The following is a 19,327-nucleotide window of genomic DNA, read 5'->3' on the forward strand; positions in this document are numbered from 1 at the left end:
TCACGGTAGTCTCGCGAGAGTTCGCGGCCACCATTTTAAACCGCGTAGCTGGCACAGGCAGCGGAGGCAGCATTGGGCAAGGGCAACCGGGCAGAGCCTTTGGAGCCTCTGGGCCCTCAGGCACTGCCCGGTTGCCCGAATGGTCAGTCCGCCCCTGAACAGTGGACAGCATAGAGGTAAAATTCTTGGTTCAGGTAAAAAATGTGGTGGCAATATTCAGTATTTTTTTGTATTTCAGTAGAGCAGCTTAAACATTTCCAGTTGATGAAAAATACAGCCATTAGATTGATTAGTGGGATTGGGTGCTTTGATAGTGTGTCTCTTAGTTTTTGAGATTTTCATTGGCTAAAGATAAGCAAACATATTGATTTCAAAATACTCTGATCTATAAGTCAGTATTGTTCTGAATTCTGAGGGTTTAGCTGAGTTGCTGGTTTTTCAAGAACTTTGAAGTTGGGTTTTTCTTTTTCTTTAAAAGATACTCCATTCAAATCTGTTCTTGAGGCCTCTTTTCTGTTTGCTGGGGCCATAGAATATGGAATAATCTTCCCTTGGAATTAAGGCTTTCACTCTCTTATTTTTCTTTTAGAAAAATGCTGAAAACGTATTTATTTGAACAAGAATTTTGTTTTATTTTATTGTTCTGTTTGGTTTTAAATTTGTTTTGGTATTTGTTTAAATTTCCTTATGTTTGTTATTTGTCTTTCTCATTATTGGAGTATTCTTTAAAAATTGTAAACCGCTTTGAATCTATTATTAGTAACAGCGGTAAGAAAACTCCTGCCATCTCTAAGGTCGACCTAAATGTTGAGATTTGGGCGTCCCCGATCATATTATCGAAACGAAAGATGGCCGCCCATCTTGTTTCGATAATGCGGGTTTCTCCGCCCCTTCGCGGGGACGTCCTGCGAGGACGCCCTCAGGAAACCTTGGGTGCTCCGTTCGATTATGCCCTTCTTTGTGTGCCTCCTTTATTGTATCTCTTCTTAGCCTTGGTTCCTCTATCTGTTACCCTGGATTATGCCTTTCCTATTCCTTTTCACTGGGGCCATAGGCCAGTCAAGGCTCAGCGTACACTCTGCTCGCAGGTAAATTGTCTGACTTATCTACCTCTCCAATCAATCTCAACTTGTCTTCCTTTTGCTTCTCCCCCTTCTCCCCCCCTTCGCGGGGACGTCCTGCGAGGACGCCCTCAGGAAACCTTGGGTGCTCCGTTCGATTATGCCCTTCTTTGTGTGCCTCTTTATTGTATCTCTTCTTAGCCTTGGTTCCTCTATCTGCTACCCTGGATTATGCCTTTCCTATTCCTTTTCACTGGGGCCATAGGCCAGTCAAGGCTCAGCGTACACTCTGCTCGCAGGTAAATTGTCTGACTTATCTACCTCTCCAATCAATCTCAACTTGTCTTCCTTTTGCTTCTCCCCCTTCTCCCCCCCTTCGCAGGGACGTCCTGCGAGGACGCCCTCAGGAAATCATGGGTGCCCCGTTCGATTATGCCCTTCTTTGTGTGCCTCCTGAGTGTGCCTCCTTTATTGTATCTCTTCTTAGCCTTGGTTCCTCTATCTGCTACCCTGGATTATGCCTTTCCTATTCCTTTTCACTGGGGCCATAGGCCAGTCAAGGCTCAGCGTACACTCTGCTCGCAGGTAAATTGTCTGACTTATCTACCTCTCCAATCAATCTCAACTTGTCTTCCTTTTGCTTCTCCCCCTTCTCCTCTCTCAATTTCTCTACTGAATGTATGCTGTCTACATTCTAAAGCATACCTAATTAGTACTTATTTACTCTATGCTCGACCTGATATATTTTGTCTAGTTGAAACCTGGCTGTCCGATGGGGATTTAGCGTACCTCCATCAGTCTTGTCCTCCTATCAGTTTATTTTTCAACACTGTCTAAACAAGAAAGACAGCGGTCTTGCTGTTTTCTTCTCTAGTTCCATAACCCTCCAATTAGTAGATCCCTCTTCAATCGTCCTTGATTTAGCAAATCGCTGCCAGGGTCTCTTCTCACTACTCTTTTGATCTTGTCCTGGTTTATCAACTCCCCCCATCACCCACCTCATGCTACACACGCTATATAGTTTTATTTTCTCTTACTCTCTTGCTTTGCTATGTCTAGTGATCCCCTTACCCTTAATTTTCTGACTTTCTTACAAGACTCCAGTCTCACCCCACTGATCTTCAAACCAATCCATGTTGCTGGTCAGGGTTTGATTTGGTCCAGTTCTTTTCAATATCTTTCTTGCTCCCATGACAATCCTACTTCAGTCTCTTTGCGTTATATTTTTTGTTTATGCTGACAACATCCAGCTCTTACTTCCCCTTGACTCCATTTCACTCTCCTTCTCTGCCTCAGTTTCTGAGAAGTTAGACTAAATTGCTGACTGACTTTCTGAGAACAAGTTATTTCTGAATACAATGCTATTCTCTACTAATCCTTCCTCAATTTCTTTTCTGATTTTTTACCATTAAGGGAAATTTCTAGCCCATTATAAACCATAAAATTGTATTTCTCTGTTTATCACCCTCCTCTCACCTATCCACACCCATCCTGTTAGAATATCAATGAAATGCTTTGATGTCCCCATGCATACCTCCTACCCACCCTGTCAGACTGTCAACGTAATGCTTGGATGTTTCACTTATATATACTATCAGCTACCACGTTTGCTTATTTCCGATCTGACGAAGAAGGGCAACCTTCGAAAGCTAATCAAGAAATGTATTAAGTTATGTCCAATAGAAAAGGTATCATCTTATTTTCTTTTCCATGTTTTATTTTGTTTGATTTCTACTGATAACCTTAAGAGTGGACTAACACGGCTACCACACCTCTCTACCATTAAGAGCAAATTACTTCCACTAGTGTCACTCTTGACAGCACCTTATCTTTCCACACCCATATCTCTAAGGTGATTTCATCCTGCATCTTTACCCTCAAGCAGATTTGCTCAGTTAGATCCTTTTTAGAACCCTCTCTTCCTTGCGAATCCTTCTGCTTGCACTTGTGATCTCCAGATTAGATTATTGCAACTCCCTTTTTGCTGGCCTACCTAACTCCCAAAAAATAGACTCCAACTAATACAAAACACTGCCATTAAACTTATTCACAGTTGAAAGAAATATGATCATGTAACTCTTCTTTTCATTACGAACACTGGCTTCTAGTATCTTACAGGATTCCCTATAAATTACTAATCTTATTATTATTATTACTAGGAAAAAATGCCCGTTTCTGAGCGCAATGAAACGGGCGCTAGCAAGGGGCCCCCTCCCTCCGTCCCTCCGTCCCTCCGAGCTACTTGCCTTGTTCGCTGTGGCATTTCCGTTTCGGCCCTCGTCGAGTGTCATAGCTCCGCCCTCGACATCATGACGTTTTGATGCGAGGGCGGTGCAGACACTCCAGTGCACACCGGATATCTCAGGCGCCTCAACTTCCATGGAGGCTTCAGAACGTTGGGGTTGCCTTTTATATAGAGAGATTATTATTATTATTGATTGCATTTGTATCCCACATTTTCCCACCTCTTTGCAGGCTTAATGTGGCTTACACTACATCATGAATAGTGGAAATAAGAAGAGAATAGACATTTGGTATTATAGAAGGTTTTTGGATTACATGATAATGTTAGAACATGATTCAATCATCTGGAATGCCCTCATCCCTGGCTAGTTTTCTCACCCCTTACTCTTTAGCCAGGACCCTCCGCTCATCCCGACAATGTCTCTTATCCATTCCCTCTTTCCGCCAAGTGTGTTTGGACACAAATAGAACATAGTGCTTTAGCGTTGTAGCCCCCACTCTTTGGAATAGTCTCCCTCTTTACCTCAGGCTTGAGTCATTGTTCAACAAATTGAAGCCCCAACTTAAGGCCTGCTACTTTTCACTCGCTTTTACAAATACTTCCCAGGGCTAAAAATACATTTTCTGCCCTAGCACTCATGGAAGACATGAAGAGCTTTATATGCCCTACCTAGTGTGCTGTCCGTCCCACTGCTCCTCATTTTAAATTGTGATCTTCCCATTCCCAATTTATCACTCTATGTCCACCCCTGTTGTCCCTTTGTCTTGATTTGGTCGGTGACTAATGATTTGTTGTGATTATATATATATATGTATGTATTGTATAAACTGCTTAGTCTTTATCCCCCTGATATTCAGAACAATTTAACCGGCTAAATGGCCCTTAAATGGCTATGCGGCGATAACCAACTGTCCCTGGCTGAATATCGCCGGTTAGCACCTAGCAAGATAGCTGTCTATATTGCGTGATATAACTGGCTATCCACTCATTTTTTAGGAAGAAGCTGGCTAAGTTTGGCAGTCATATTTGGTCACGTCAATAGGTAGAATATCTTTGACTGGTTACAAATTAATTGGCCAGAGCTGAATATTGGCTTGGCTGGTTAAGTTGAAACCACCCAAAATTAAACCCGATATTCAATGCTGGGCACTGGAAACCGCCCAGCATTGAATATCCAGGCTCAGCGCCAGTCATGGGAGGCAGCCCGGCTACTTCCCGTGGTCTGAATATTGGTCCCTATATTTTTATATAGGCGATACATCAAATAAAATGAACATGAGACTAACCATAATGCGAAGCAACAGAAAAAAAGCTGATGCAAATAAATTAGATTTCACTAACTGAATGAAAACATGAGAAATCAAGCTCTTGATGAATCGATAGAGGAGGAGCATTCCAGTGCAAAGGGCCTTGACCAGATAATAGTTGAGAGCACATCATCACTCTACGCATTTCCAACACTGAAAGAACCCTAGGAAGGTCCTGCTGAGATGACTGCAGAATCCGGGCAGGGAAATATCTCTCCAGTAGCATCAGAAACCACAGCAACCATATGAACAATTTTAAAAATCAAACAAGAGCATGTGGAGGACAATTCTATACAGGAAGCCCACAATTACGCACCACCTGAGGGAGTAAATGTACAGAATATTCTCATTTTGAAACCATTAACTTTCGCAATCACGTTTTGCACAAATCTCTAACAAAGTACTAGTACTACTACTACTACTTATCACTTCTATAGCGCTACAAGGCATACAAGCGCTGTACACCATATACGAAAAGACAGTCCCTGCTCAAAGAGCTCACAATCTAAATAAGACAGGTAAACAGACAGAACAACTAAGAGGTAAGGGAATTAAAGAGGTGGGGATAAAAGGACAGGGCAAGTGAGTAGAGGTTAGGAGTCAAAAGCAGCGTTAAAGAGGTGGGCTTTTAGTCTGGACTTGAAAACGGCCAAAGATGGGGCTAGACGTACAGGCTCAGGAAGTCTATTACAGGCGTGAGGTGCAGCGAGATAAAAGGAACAGAGTCTGGAAATAGCAGTAGAGAAGAAGGGGACAGACGAGAGATTTATCTACAGAATGGAGTACCTGAGGGGGGCGTAGGGAGAGACAAGAGTGGAGAGGTATTGGGGAGCGGCAGAGTGAATGCACTTATAGGTCAGTAAGAGAAGTTTGAATTGAATGCGGAAACAGATAGGGAGCCAGTGAAGTGACTTGAGGAGAGGGCTAATGTGAGCATAGCGACTCTGGCGGAAAATGAGTCGCGCAGCAGAGTTTTGGATTGATTGAAGAGGAGAGAGATGGCTAAGTGGGAGGCCGGTGAGAAGCAGGTTGCAATAATCTAGGCTTGTATATTTGTATACCAAATATACAAGTGGACTGCTGAGCATGTTGTAATACATTCTGTTCACTAATAAAGAAACTTTCAAAAAAAAAAAAAAGAATACTCTCATTTTTGCTGTTACGTGTGCACTTATGCATATAAATGGCAGCAGAACACCTAAGCACTGTTCTGTAAGAGCACTCGTAAGTGGCATATGACAACATTCTATATTTTATTTATTTATTTATTAAGGTATTTATACCCCACATTATCCCCACAGACATGCAGGCTCAATGTGGCTTACAGAACCAGAGAGACAGAGAACTCCGAGGAAAACAGATGCAAATGAGAATAGTAGAGTAGAAGGGCAAGAAAGAAAGGAAACATTACATAACAGTATTTATTTATTTTTATTACGTTTGTACCCCGCGCTTTCCCACTCATAGCAGGCTCAATGCGGCTTACATAGGACTGACCAGGATCCACAGTAGTCAGCTGGTAGAGGCAGTGGCCTACGTTGTTCCCGGTGAAAATGCCTTGGTAAACAGAAGTGTTTTTAGAGCCTTGCGAAAGGTCAGGTAGTCCCTCAGACTAGTGATGTCTCTAGGAAGTGCATTCCATAGCTGCGCACTGATGAAGGGAAAGCTGGACGCCTGAATAGATCCGTGCTTACAGCCTTTCCAGCAGGGGGTAGTGCAAGGTGAGATATAATCTGGAAGCCGGGTCAGCATTCCCGGCTGGCAAGTCAATCATATTCAGCATATATCACACCAAAATGAAATACGCCTAAGCGTATTCTATAATGCATGCCTTAATCTAGGCATGCTTTATAGACTAAGCCTAAATTTCTGCGCTGTTTATAGAATACGCTGAGCGCCCATCCGCACAACTAAATTTAGTCGTGAGCAGTTACACCAAGTAAAACTTGGTATAAATCTAGACACCTAAATTAGGCATGGACCGCACTTAGATTTTAGAAACGCCCACGACCCGCCCATTCCATGCCCATGCTCCCTTTTCAACTGTTCAGGTTAGAATTTATGCGCATCACATTATAGAATATGCTTAGACAATTGTGTACGTAAATTCTAATTAGTGTCAGTAATTTCTTCACTCAATGTGTAATTAAACTCTGGAATTTGTTGCCAGAGAATGTGGTAAAGGCGGTTAGCTTAGCGGAGTTTAAAAAAGGTTTGGACGGCTTCCTAAAGGAAAAGTCCATAGACCGTTATTAAATGAACTTGGGGAAAATCCACTTTCTGGGATAAGCAGTATAAAATGTTTTGTACATTTTTGGGATTTTGCCGGATATTTGTGACCTGGATTGGCCACTGTTGGAAACAGGATGCTGGGCTCGATGGACCTTTGGTCTTTCCAAGTATGGCAATACTTATGTACTTATGTACTAATAATTGCTTAAGTAGTAATTATTAGCATTGACTTGTTAACTGATTAAGTTGCGCGTTCAAATACAGAATACGACTGGATTTGCACACGCGACTTAAATCACCTTATATAGAATTCAGGGGATAGTGCATAACTGCATGGGGGTCATTCGCATGGGAAGGGCATGGACAGGGCTACAGTTTGGGCATCGTCAGATACACCAGGTCCACCGCTGATGGAACTGCTGCTACCTAAATGTAAGGTGTGCTGATACTGGGTTATGCGCATATTAGTTTATCTTATTGGGCAGACTGAATGGACCGTACAGGACTCTTTCTACCGTCACATACTATGTTACTATGTAGTGGTCTTCAGTAATTTTTAAGTCAGGGCCACTTTGAATACTAATTAACTGAAGGAGAGCCCCATGTGAAGCCACGACACTGCTGACCAGTGTGTGTCAATGATATCCATCCTCACCAGTCCACCTTCAAACTTCATTGGGGAGGGGGGAGGGGGTATCCTCAAGGCTGTGAGCATGCATTTCCTTTTGTCTATTGAGAAACACCTTGTCCTTTCAAGCATGCTGCTCTTCCCCCCCCCCCCCCCCCCCCATCCATTTTCCCCTTTCTGTCCTGAGCCTGGGTAGAGAGGCAGAGTAGCAGAAAAGAAAAAAAAAACCCAGAACAATGGGGGCTGCCCTAGAGGATCCCAGGCCTTGCACTGAAGAACACTGCCAGATGCCATTATAAAATAGGGAGTCGGCAAGCAGCACTGGGACGTCTAAAAGGAAGCTCCCACTTTTTGAATTACCCCCTTAAACTGAATAAAAAATAGGATGAGTAGCCCATCAAAGAGGCAGGGGAAATTTCTGTCGATTTGGAAACAATACTTAAATAATATATCTCCAAGGGCACATAGCCAAGTCCTGAATCGATTACCCTGGGGCACTACAGGAAGGCTAGAACAATGAAGGAATAGGTTCTGTATGCAGGATGTGGGAGGGGGGAGTGGGTATGTGATGGAGGTAGGGCTGGAGGGGAAGGGAGATTGTTACAAAAGTTGATGATGGAATTTAGCACTATATTTCTACTTTGAATGTTTGATGTTGGCATGTTTGTATATGCCACCTACTGGATGCATTTTATTTTTGATTGTCATCAATAAAAAATGTTAGAAAGTAAAAAATAGGATGAGTAGCCAATGAAGAGAAATCAAAATAGGGGAAACAAGGAAAATAATGCAAACCTCCAATCAAACGGGCCATACAATTTAGCAATATCATAAGCATTTGCCACTTCACAGACAAACCCAAATCCAATGACAAACGTGAGGCAATTATATTTCTCAAATTTGCAAGTCACCGGCTGCAGTTTTATTTACTAAATATCAACTTTACAAATTTAACCTTTTTTCAAACATATTATTATAAAGGGAAGGGAAATGGGACCTGATATACCGCCTTTCTGTGGTATTTTGCAACTACATTCAAAGCGGTTTACATATATACAGGTACTTATTTTGTACCTGGGGCAATGGAGGGTTAAGTGACTTGCCCACAGTCACAAGGAGCTGCAGTGGGGCACGAACCCAGTTCCCCAGGATCAATGTCCGCTGCACTAACCACTAGGCTGCTCCTCCACTAAACCTTTTTCACCACCCATGAAGCTCGATGGTAAGGTACTAGCTTCACCATTTAACCTCCTCTAGTCATACCTGCCCCATTACCCACCCCACGACCTGCAGTACCACAGGGCTGGGCCCCATTCCTTGGTGGTGATGCACACAAGACCAACATTGCTAGGCCTAACTTAGGCCCTATGATTTGAAATTCTGCTCAAATGTACAGAAATAAACTTAATACCCTGCAATCAAGCTGCAACCACCACAACCTCCACGATTCCAAAACACCAAAAAAAAAATTTTCACCAGGGTCGGCTGAGTGGGTGAATTTCACCCAACAGATACCCTCTCTCTCCTCTCCTCGCACAACTTTTCCTTCCCGCCCAGTGTCCCTGATTCTCTCCCACTAACGCTAACCCCACCCTCGACGCACATTTATCCAATCCAGTTGCCTCCCTTTTCTCAAATGTCTTAACTTTCTCAACCCTTAATGCATTTACATTACATTATTTCAAGATCACTCCCATAAATCCCCAAATTTCCTAAAAAGTGGAGGAGTAGCCTAGCGGTTAGAGCACTGGTCTTGAAATCCAGAGGTGGCCAGTTCAAATCCCACTACTGCTCCTTGTGATCTTGGGCAAGTCATTTAACCCTCCATTGTCTCAGGTACAAACTTAGATTGTGAGCCCTCCTGGGACAGAGAAACAGAAGCCTGCCCTTGCAGATCAGCAGTGTGGCTGCGCAGGCTTCTGTTTCTGTGAGTCTGACATCAGACTCACAGAAACAGAAGTCTGTGCGGCCACGTTGCTGATCTGCAAGGGCAGGCTTCTACATGGAATGTTGCCAATGGAGGAGTAGCCTAGTGGTTAGTGCAATTGAACGTTGCTACTATTGGTGATTCTACACAGAATGTTGCTAGTGGAGGAGTGGCCTAGTAGTTAGAGCAACAGTCTTGAAATCCAGAGGTGGCTGGTTCAAATCCCACTGCTGCTCCTTGTGATGTTGGGCAAGTCACTTAACCCTCCATTGCCTCAGGTACAAAATTAGATTGTGAGTCCTTCAGGGACAGTGAAATACCCAGTGTACCTGAATGTAACTCACCTTGAGCTACTACTGAAAAAGGTGTGAGCAAAATCTAAATAAATAAAACATCACTTTACAAATTTACCCCTCCCCCCCCCCCCCCCCCCCCCCCCCCCCCCCATTATAGTGGCTCTCTGCTGCTCAGCCAATGTTATACCCTCCACTTTAGTGTGTATGGTTTTTTTTTTAACTGCAAAGACTGAAGAGAATTTGACATCTTAAGCATAGAACAGCTGTACTAATGAGGACACACAACTGGAACTTTTTTAGATTCTGGCTGGCTCTAATGTTCCCTGCTGTTTTCTATAGTGGTGCATGGGTCACTAGTAGTTAGCTCTAAGTAAACATTAAACATAGTTTTTTGATTGGTTTTGTCAGTGTTTACCATTCAGGCTGTTGATATATTTTTGATAGCATCACTGAACCATCAGATGATATTTCTACAAGAGAAATGAATGATACAAGCAGTTATCATGTAATTAGAAATTTAGGGAAAGAAAATTTGGTGTGTATGTCTGGTAAAAAAAAAAAAAAAAAGGACCAATTAGACTGAGAAAAACAGATTTGTATTCATGCTTGTTGCTTCATGCAGTCTGTAGAAAACTTTCTTTGTTCTCTGAAGGTCCCAGTTCTAGGCTCCTCTGCCCACAATGCCAGCAGATGATACCAGAACACAATTTTCTGAAGCACCAGGTAAGTGTTAATTAGAAATGGAGGAAGAGGCCTGGGTTTTCTAGTGATTCTGTTCCTAGGAACACTAAGGAGGGAGTCCTCAGAAACTTTAGGGTAGATGTCATGAAGAGGAGGTGTCTGCGAACATGGTCAGTAGTCAAAGCTGGACCAAGAGTACCTCACGGCCTAAGCAAACCTTCAGCTATGCGCTGCTGTCTCCCCTCAGGTGGCTCAAGGCCCTACCCACCATAGTCCAACATCTTCCTTTCCTTAATCCGTCCAAACTGCAGCATCTTCCCTTCCCTAACCCTCCTATATTCCAATATCTCCCCTTCTTCTCCCTTCCTCACCCCCTGTAGTTCAGGATCTCCCTTTCCCTACCATAGTTCATCTCTCCTTTTCCTTAACCTTCCCCCCAGTTGGCCACCATCCCTCTCTCACTTCCTACCCCCTCGCCATTCAGCATTTCCTCTCTCCTTGCCTACCCCTGTCCTGGGTTCACCATCTCCCTTCTCTTTTGTGTCTTCATTATCAACCTGGGTTGATGTTGCAACCAGACTGAACGCTGGCATGGAACTTTTAAACATAGCCCTGTGATCATGTGCTGCTGCGTCCTACCCTCTCTGTGACTGTCGGGAGGAGGGTGGGTCTTGGTAGCACTCGAGTGCAGGCTTACGTTTCAGGGTTCTGTGCCAGTGCTGAGTGTTTACAACATCGGCTTGGGTCCAGGAAGAAGTAGAGCAGCAGGGGCGGGGAAAGAGGGGGAAATGTTGAACACAGGATATTGGGGGAGGTGTAGGGAGTGAAGGGAGGGGGAGATGCAGCTCTCCTGCCACCCCTAAATGCTACTGCACTAGATCAGTAGTGGCACCCACTTTATACCAGAACAAGATGTCTTTGGTATCCCGTGGGCTGACTGCGCTGTGTAGCCAGAAGTTTTCCCCAGGATTCTGAGGTTATTGGTATATCATTCAGTAGACCTTATCCCTTAATTGTGTGGAGATTCCGACCAAGCCCAAGAAAACCCCTGAGCAGAATCATCACTGTAGCATACACTCCACTTTTCTTTAGGATGAGCATAGATCATTACTCTATAATAATCCTAATTTAAATCAAACTTAATTTTTCTGTGCCTCAAAATGTAATGTATTCTGTCTCCTTGTGTGTTAATCAACATGAAGTTTTCTTTAATGTAATTCTTTTAACATAAAGGTTTTTTTTTATAACATTCACAGAATACGTGCAATCCACTGGATGAATTATTAAAGTTGCTCCCCAGGAAGCCAAACAGCAAGCTCGGACCATTTCCTCCAATCTTTCCTGTTGCATCTAGTGTTACAAGAGAGAAGGATAACAGTGCAGAGCAGGAAAAAAGAAGAGAGTCCTTATTTGACAAGGAATCTCCTTTTGCGCCCTTGGAAGTATCTTCAGAATCTGTGACGAGCAATAGCTCAGTTGAACACTCTACTTCGAATGCCTCTTGGAGTTGCCAAGAAGACCCGCGGGCTTATGACATCTTAGAAATATGCACAGGATGCAACATCATCCTTCCCAGCCCAACTCTAAAGCAACATAAGGTAAAAGAGCTACCGTGCAGTAGTTAATTTGCCTTGTGTTACCAATGGAAAGGTGTGACGTAAATCCACAAAAAACACATTTAGTGCTGAATATATTCTATAACTGCAAATTTGTACATTTAGGGGTTTGCCCACTTGCACCAAATTAAAAGGCTATAAGAACATAAGCGTACCCATACTGGGTCAGACCAATGGTCTATCTAACCCAATATCCTGTTTCCAACAGTGGTCAAGCCAGGTCACAAGTACCTGGCAGAAACCGAAATCTTGGCAACATTCCATGCTAATAATCCCAAGGCAAGTATTTGCTTCTTCATGTCTGTCTTAATAGCAGACTATGGACTTTTTCTCCAGGAACTTGTCCAAATTTTTTTTTTAACCCAGATATTCTAACCACTGTTACTACTATATCCTTCAGCAAAGAGTTCCAGAGCTTAGCTATTCGTGGAGTGAAAAAAATATTTTCTCCTATTTGTTTTAAAAGTATTTCCATATAACTTCCTTGAGTGTCTCCTAGTCTTTGTACTTCTGGAATGAGTGAAAAATTGATTTACTTCTACTCGTTCTACAGTTTCTCAATTATGGCCCCATGGATTCCCTCAGCTGTTGAGGTTTGAGCAAATGTAGGACATCACATCTGATCCAGATTTTGGGGTATTTTAAATTTCTCTTTGGTTCTCTACCATTCCTTTTATGTGATTATTAAAATCCTGTATTTATTCCAATCGAGAGAGAACTGGTGCACCATCATAGCTGACGTTTGGCGTTGATGTCCTGGATTAGTGGGTCCATTCCTGTTACGCGTTCAAATGACTTCCATAGTAAATGTTCATAAGAAATCTGATAGGAGGGAAGGGGAATTGGGGAGCTGGCAAAAAAAATTGACTACACTTCAGTAAAGCTTGTTGGGGTTTTTTCTGAATTCTGAATTAATGAGCTGCTTGCATGACTTTGCAGTTTTTCACGTGATGTCCTGAACTTAAGCCCTGCTCATACAGTGGTGGAAATAAGTATTTGATCCCTTGCTGATTTTGTAAGTTTGCCCACTGACAAAGACATGAGCAGCCCATAATTGAAGGGTAGGTTATTGGTAACAGTGAGAGATAGCACATCACAAATTAAATCCGGAAAATCACATTGTGGAAAGTATATGAATTTATTTGCATTCTGCAGAGGGAAATAAGTATTTAATCCCTCTGGCAAACAAGACCTAATACTTGGTGGCAAAACCCTTGTTGGCAAGCACAGCGGTCAGACGTCTTCTGTAGTTGATGATGAGGTTTGCACACATGTCAGGAGGAATTTTGGTCCACTCCTCTTTGCAGATCATCTCTAAATCATTAAGAGTTCTGGGCTGTCGCTTGGCAACTCGCAGCTTCAGCTCCCTCCATAAGTTTTCAATGGGATTAAGGTCTGGTGACTGGCTAGGCCACTCCATGACCCTAATGTGCTTCTTCCTGAGCCACTCCTTTGTTGCCTTGGCTGTATGTTTTGGGTCATTGTCGTGCTGGAAGACCCAGCCACGACCCATTTTTAAGGCCCTGGCGGAGGGAAGGAGGTTGTCACTCAGAATTGTACGGTACATGGCCCCATCCATTCTCCCATTGATGCGGTGAAGTAGTCCTGTGCCCTTAACAGAGAAACACCCCCAAAACATAACATTTCCACCTCCATGCTTGACAGTGGGGACGGTGTTCTTTGGGTCATAGGCAGCATTTCTCTTCCTCCAAACACGGCGAGTTGAGTTCATGCCAAAGAGCTCAATTTTTGTCTCATCTGACCACAGCACCTTCTCCCAATCACTCTCGGCATCATCCAGGTGTTCACTGGCAAACTTCAGACGGGCCGTCACATGTGCCTTCCGGAGCAGGGGGACCTTGCGGGCACTGCAGGATTGCAATCCGTTATGTCGTAATGTGTTACCAATGGTTTTCGTGGTGACAGTGGTCCCAGCTGCCTTGAGATCATTGACAAGTTCCCCCCTTGTAGTTGTAGGCTGATTTCTAACCTTCCTCATGATCAAGGATACCCCACGAGGTGAGATTTTGCGTGGAGCCCCAGATCTTTGTCGATTGACAGTCATTTTGTACTTCTTCCATTTTCTTACTATGGCACCAACAGTTGTCTCCTTCTCGCCCAGCGTCTTACTGATGGTTTTGTAGCCCATTCCAGCCTTGTGCAGGTGTATGATCTTGTCCCTGACATCCTTAGACAGCTCCTTGCTCTTGGCCATTTTGTAGAGGTTAGAGTCTGACTGATTCACTGAGTCTGTGGACAGGTGTCTTTCATACAGGTGACCATTGCCGACAGCTGTCTGTCATGCAGGTAACGAGTTGATTTGGAGCATCTACCTGGTCTGTAGGGGCCAGATCTCTTACTGGTTGGTGGGGGATCAAATACTTATTTCCCTCTGCAGAATGCAAATAAATTCATATACTTTCCACAATGTGATTTTCCGGATTTAATTTGTGATGTGCTATCTCTCACTGTTACCAATAACCTACCCTTCAATTATGGGCTGCTCATGTCTTTGTCAGTGGGCAAACTTACAAAATCAGCAAGGGATCAAATACTTATTTCCACCACTGTATGAAAGATGTCCTTTGATGGTGATGGTTTGTATTTTTGTCTTGTAACAGAAAAAATGTCTGGATCTACTTTCTATGAACTGCCCCGTGTGAATGCGAACTCCCAACTGTTGAGGAAAATGAGAGGTAATATTCTTTTTTATTATCTCAATAATAAAATAGTAATTATATAATAGTTACTCCCAGGGGCGTATCTGCGTGGGGCCACAGGGGCCTGGGCCCCCGCAGATTTCGCCCTGGCCCCCCTCCCCGCCGTCAACCCTCCCCCGCTGCTTACTTTTGCTGGCGGGGTCCGACCCGCAATCTCCATATTTCGGCTTCCTCCGTGGCCATGTGCTTCCAGGAAGTAACGCTGCAGTGCTGATTCGTTGAATCCAGTTCGGCGTCTGACGTCCCAGCACGTCAGACGCCGAACTAGATTCAACGAATCAGCGCTGCAGCGTTACTTCCTGGAAGCACATGGCCACGGAGGAAGCCGAAATATGGAGATTGCGGGTCGGACCCCGCCAGCAAAAGTAAGCAGCGGGGGAGGGTTGACGGCGGGGAGGGGGTGGAGAGAGGCGGCGGCGACGGCGGCGGCGGTGGGGGGGGGGGGAGGCAAAAATGTGCCCCCCCTCTCTGGCTCTGGCCCCCCCTACCGCCGGATTCCAGATACGCCCCTGGTTACTCCTGGGGGAATTCTGCAAAAGTTTGTGCTCTTTATCTGTAGCATTTTTGAACAGAATTTCCTTATGCTGCTTGAAATTTCCTCCTATTTCCCTTTTCAAACTCTGTTAGACTGTCAATGAAAGGCTTGGATGCTTCACTTATATATACTGTCAGCTACCACATTTACTTATTTCCGATCTGACGAAGAAGGGCAACCTTCGAAAGCTAATCAAGAAATGTATTAAGTTATGTCCAATAAAAAGGTATCATCTTATTTTCTTTTCCATGTTTTATTTTATTTGATTTCTATTGATTACCTTTTCAAACTCCAAATCCCCCACTCTCCCCAATGATACAGTCACCTTTGGCTGCTCTCCCTCCCACCCTCCTCATGGCACACTCACCTTTCTGTGCCTTCCTTCCTCCCTAGTGGTATATTCACATTTTTCTGCCTTCCCCTTTCAGTGTAGTGCTGGAGCTGGCTTTTCTCTTTCCCCTGCAGAGATCGTGCAGCAGGAGAAGGAATGAAACCACTGCACATCAGGTCACTTCCTCGTCCTCTACCGGCTTAGACTCAACTCCTTTGTGAACCTTGAGACCCTCACAGTGCATCTCCTTCCTCTCTCTTCCCTCCCCTCCATCCATGCCCAGCAATTCTCCTCTCTCCCCTACCCTCCCCTCCATCCATCCATGTCCAGCAATTCTCCTCTCTCCCCTGCCCTTCCATCCATGTCCAGCAATTCTCCTCTCTCCCCTGCACTCCCCTCCCATCCAACGATTCTGCTCTCCCTGTTTTCCCCTCCCATCCATGTTCAGCTGTTCTCCTCGCTCCCTTCTCTCCCTTCCCATCCATGTCCAGTGATTCTTCCCTGCCCTCCTCTCCCATCCATGTCCAGGGATTCTCATCTTCCCCCCCCCCCCCCCCCCCCCCCCCCGTCCTTCCTCCTTGTCCCACTGCTTCCTGCTTGAGAGTTCAGGCCCCTGGCAGTAATCATCCAGTACAAAGCCCAGCACCAGTGCTGAGGAGCCTTCGTGCCCAACGCCATGTGCTCAGGAAGTCCCTGTTAGTTCCGCCTTCTCTGACACATATGCGTCAGAGGGGCGATACCAACAGGGCCTCCATGAGCGGATAGGCTCAAAGGCTGAGTGTACTGATGCCAGGCCTTGTACTGAGTGATCGGGGGCCAGGATTAATGGGGACAGCGCGATGGAAGGTAAAAAAGATGCCAGTATGCTGTACCGACGTGTACCAGCACAAAAAAGCCCAGGACCTATGGGAGATTTGCAAAAAACTGGATAGCCCATCTCACTGCTGGACCCTTTTACTAAAGTGCATATTCACAGGGCAGACACTTACTGCATGGGCACCCCGTTACATGTAATGGCAGCTAGTGTGAGTGCTCATGAGGTATCTGCCACTTCATGTAATATGGGGAGGTCCCACACAGAAATAAAGAGCTGCCATGGTGGCATCCCCCCTTCTCCCAGTAGGTCCCCTCTTGTCCACCTCCCCCCCTAGAAACCCCTCATCTCTGATCCCCACACCCCCTCAGTCTCTGACACCTGCTTCCCAGTCTAAGGTCCCACCCCCTGATCCCTCTTGGCCCCTGCTGGGGCTTGGACAGGAGTGGTCTTCCTCTGCTCCTGCCCGGGTCTTGGCCGGGATGCAAAATGGCTACCATAACTCCTAGCAGCAGTGTCATTGAACTTCTGGCCTGCCCATTTTATGCTTGGTTCCCCGCCCTTACCTACATTCAGAAGCTAGTGCAGGTGTGCTCCCATGCTACTAGCTTTAACATACGGTTGACATGAGTTAACGCTAACGTCTACTGTATGGAAAAGCCCATTCAAGCTGCTTAACACATATTAGTAAAATAGCCCCTTCATTCTGAGAGATCATTAGTTAGTTGAACTTTCTAAGCGAATAGGGAGTATATGGAAACATGAAAATGACTTTATAAATCACCTTCTGATTATCCTGCAGTTTTGCTAATTCCAGTTGATTCCTAAGTCCACAAAAATCTAATTTAGTATTATTGGTACTAGGCAGGCGGCTATTTGAATTGATCCACAAATATTTGACTCAGGTTGGTTTGAGAGTTGGCTTTGAATTTGGCTCAGATTTCTTTTATTTTTATTTTGTTTTAGAAAAATCCAGGATTGGTTGGATTGATTTGGTTGTGAACATTCAGAGATTCGAACTGTTCCACATATTTTGAAACTAATGCAGACCTTCAGACTCCTGGAATGGAAGTACCAGTTACAGCCAAATACGAAATATCTGAGCTGAGTGAATATGGACATTTGGACTTATCCTAGCCGAGATACAAACGACTTCAATTTAGCTACTCAAATTGCTCCCTTTTCTACCTCTTCAAGCAGCAAAGTTAACCAAATACATTTATCTCGTTAATTTTCTGTGGGTATTCAGTGGCACTATACAGCTATTCTCGCATGCTGCCCAGATATTTATAGGGCCTTTTAGTTTCCTGTTCTCCAACACGCTCTCTGTGACCGTCTGAACTAGGCCTATTGTTTGTTCCATGTGGAAACCACTTGTTTTACCATCATTAGTTGCCTGGCTATCACTGATCTTTTATCTTCCCATTCCCTTCCTCCCTCCGCTCACTTTTTTCCCGATTATGCCCTTCCCACTCCTGATTTTTATAGTCTGTATGCATGTATAGTATGAATGAGGTACATCTTTCCTGTCTAATAATGGAGTTCCTATCTTACCTTTGTTTTGATTTAGTTAGTTTGAGCAGTATATTAAATTTTAATAAATATTTATTCCTTGTGTTTGAGTGAACAGTAATTTTCTTCATTTAAGATCAATGTGAAGACATGGTTTTGTAGCTAGGCCTTTGAACTGCATTGATATGGCCTAAATTTCTGTGGAAGGCTTTCAACACAGAACTAAGCAGTGTTTTCTTTCCACCTTTCTTCTGTTCTCCAGTGTTGTGTTTCTTCCGCTTTGACCCTGCTTCTGTCCTCAGGTCTGTTCCTATGTCTAGATTTCAACAATTTTTTATTGATGACACAGCGTACAAAACAACCAGTCAAACAGTATACAATAGCTAGAAACTTCCATAAAACGTATCAGACAGGTTACAACATTAGTCATCAAACTCATTTACAGAATTTTCCCTCCCTCCCCCGCAAAATAGCCACGTTGAAATGTCTTAAAAGGCTAGGGAGGAAGAGGAAAAAAGAAAGAAAAAAATGAAAAGGGGAGGGGAAGAAGCACACACCACTCCTCCTATACAGCACCTACCCTCCGAGTCCTCAAAATCATACCACCTTAACTGAAATTGAAAGGAGCCTCACCGCACCACCACCAAGGCCCAAAACATCAATTAGAATTGGGAATCAAGCTCCTAACTCTATGTGGCAAGGACCAAAGATACACATCCCACACGGCACAAAACACCTTCAGCGCTTAGGAGAACACCTAGCATACTGACGTTCCAAAAGCATCAATGCGTGCATACGGTTTCTCCAGGCCCAAAATGAAGGAATCTCTCCCCCCACCCAGATCCCCAGTACAATTACCTATAGCTTCTGCTTTGCGGACAAACAGGGTCTGTGAGCGATTTGGAATATGGAAGATTTCATATTTGTCTAGCAAGAAGCCAGTCGGAGAACAGGGCACACCGCGCCCCAATAACCTTGTCAAATAACTAGCCACTGCAAGCCAGAACCTCTGTATCATTGGGCAACTCCAAAATGGCATGTGTTCTGCCCCTGTTTGCACTTCCAACAAGTTGAGAACTCTAACGCCCCCATCTTAAAGAGTTGTTCCTGTGACATATACGCCCTATGCAAGGTACGGTATTGGCGCTCTCTAAGTTCCACACTTATCGAGATCTCTGGTACACGTTTAACAAGAGTAAGTGGGTCTCCCAAAAACCCTTGACCTTCCCAAGTCACAACTCCGTTTAGCAATAAGATCCTCGTACTTCTGTTCTTATGTCTAATAGGTTTCTCCCTTATAGTTTTAATTGTAAGCTGCTTTGGTGCGTTTTGAAAGGCAGTGTTATTGTAAGCTACATTAAACTAACAGTGCTATAAAGCTAACCAGATAAAGAGATCTGTTTACTTGAGGAAAGCTGGTGG

General features: G+C 44.2%; 1 protein-coding gene across 1 annotated transcript in view; it reads left to right on the top strand.

Moving 5' to 3' along the window:
- XAF1 (XIAP associated factor 1) overlaps positions 1–18,008 on the top strand; it is a 30,644-nt gene extending 12,636 nt beyond the window's left edge. Inside the window, exons 5-8 of the mRNA XM_030186144.1 lie at positions 10,349–10,419; positions 11,634–11,975; positions 14,615–14,689; positions 17,360–18,008. Coding sequence (XP_030042004.1) covers positions 10,349–10,419; positions 11,634–11,975; positions 14,615–14,656 — 455 coding nt within the window. The 3' untranslated portion in view covers positions 14,657–14,689; positions 17,360–18,008. The remainder of the gene's footprint in view (positions 1–10,348; positions 10,420–11,633; positions 11,976–14,614; positions 14,690–17,359) is intronic.
- Positions 18,009–19,327: the final 1,319 nt, after the last annotated feature.

Source organism: Microcaecilia unicolor, chromosome 13 (genome assembly GCF_901765095.1).
Source record: "Microcaecilia unicolor chromosome 13, aMicUni1.1, whole genome shotgun sequence".
Classification (NCBI taxonomy): Eukaryota; Metazoa; Chordata; class Amphibia; order Gymnophiona; family Siphonopidae; genus Microcaecilia; species Microcaecilia unicolor.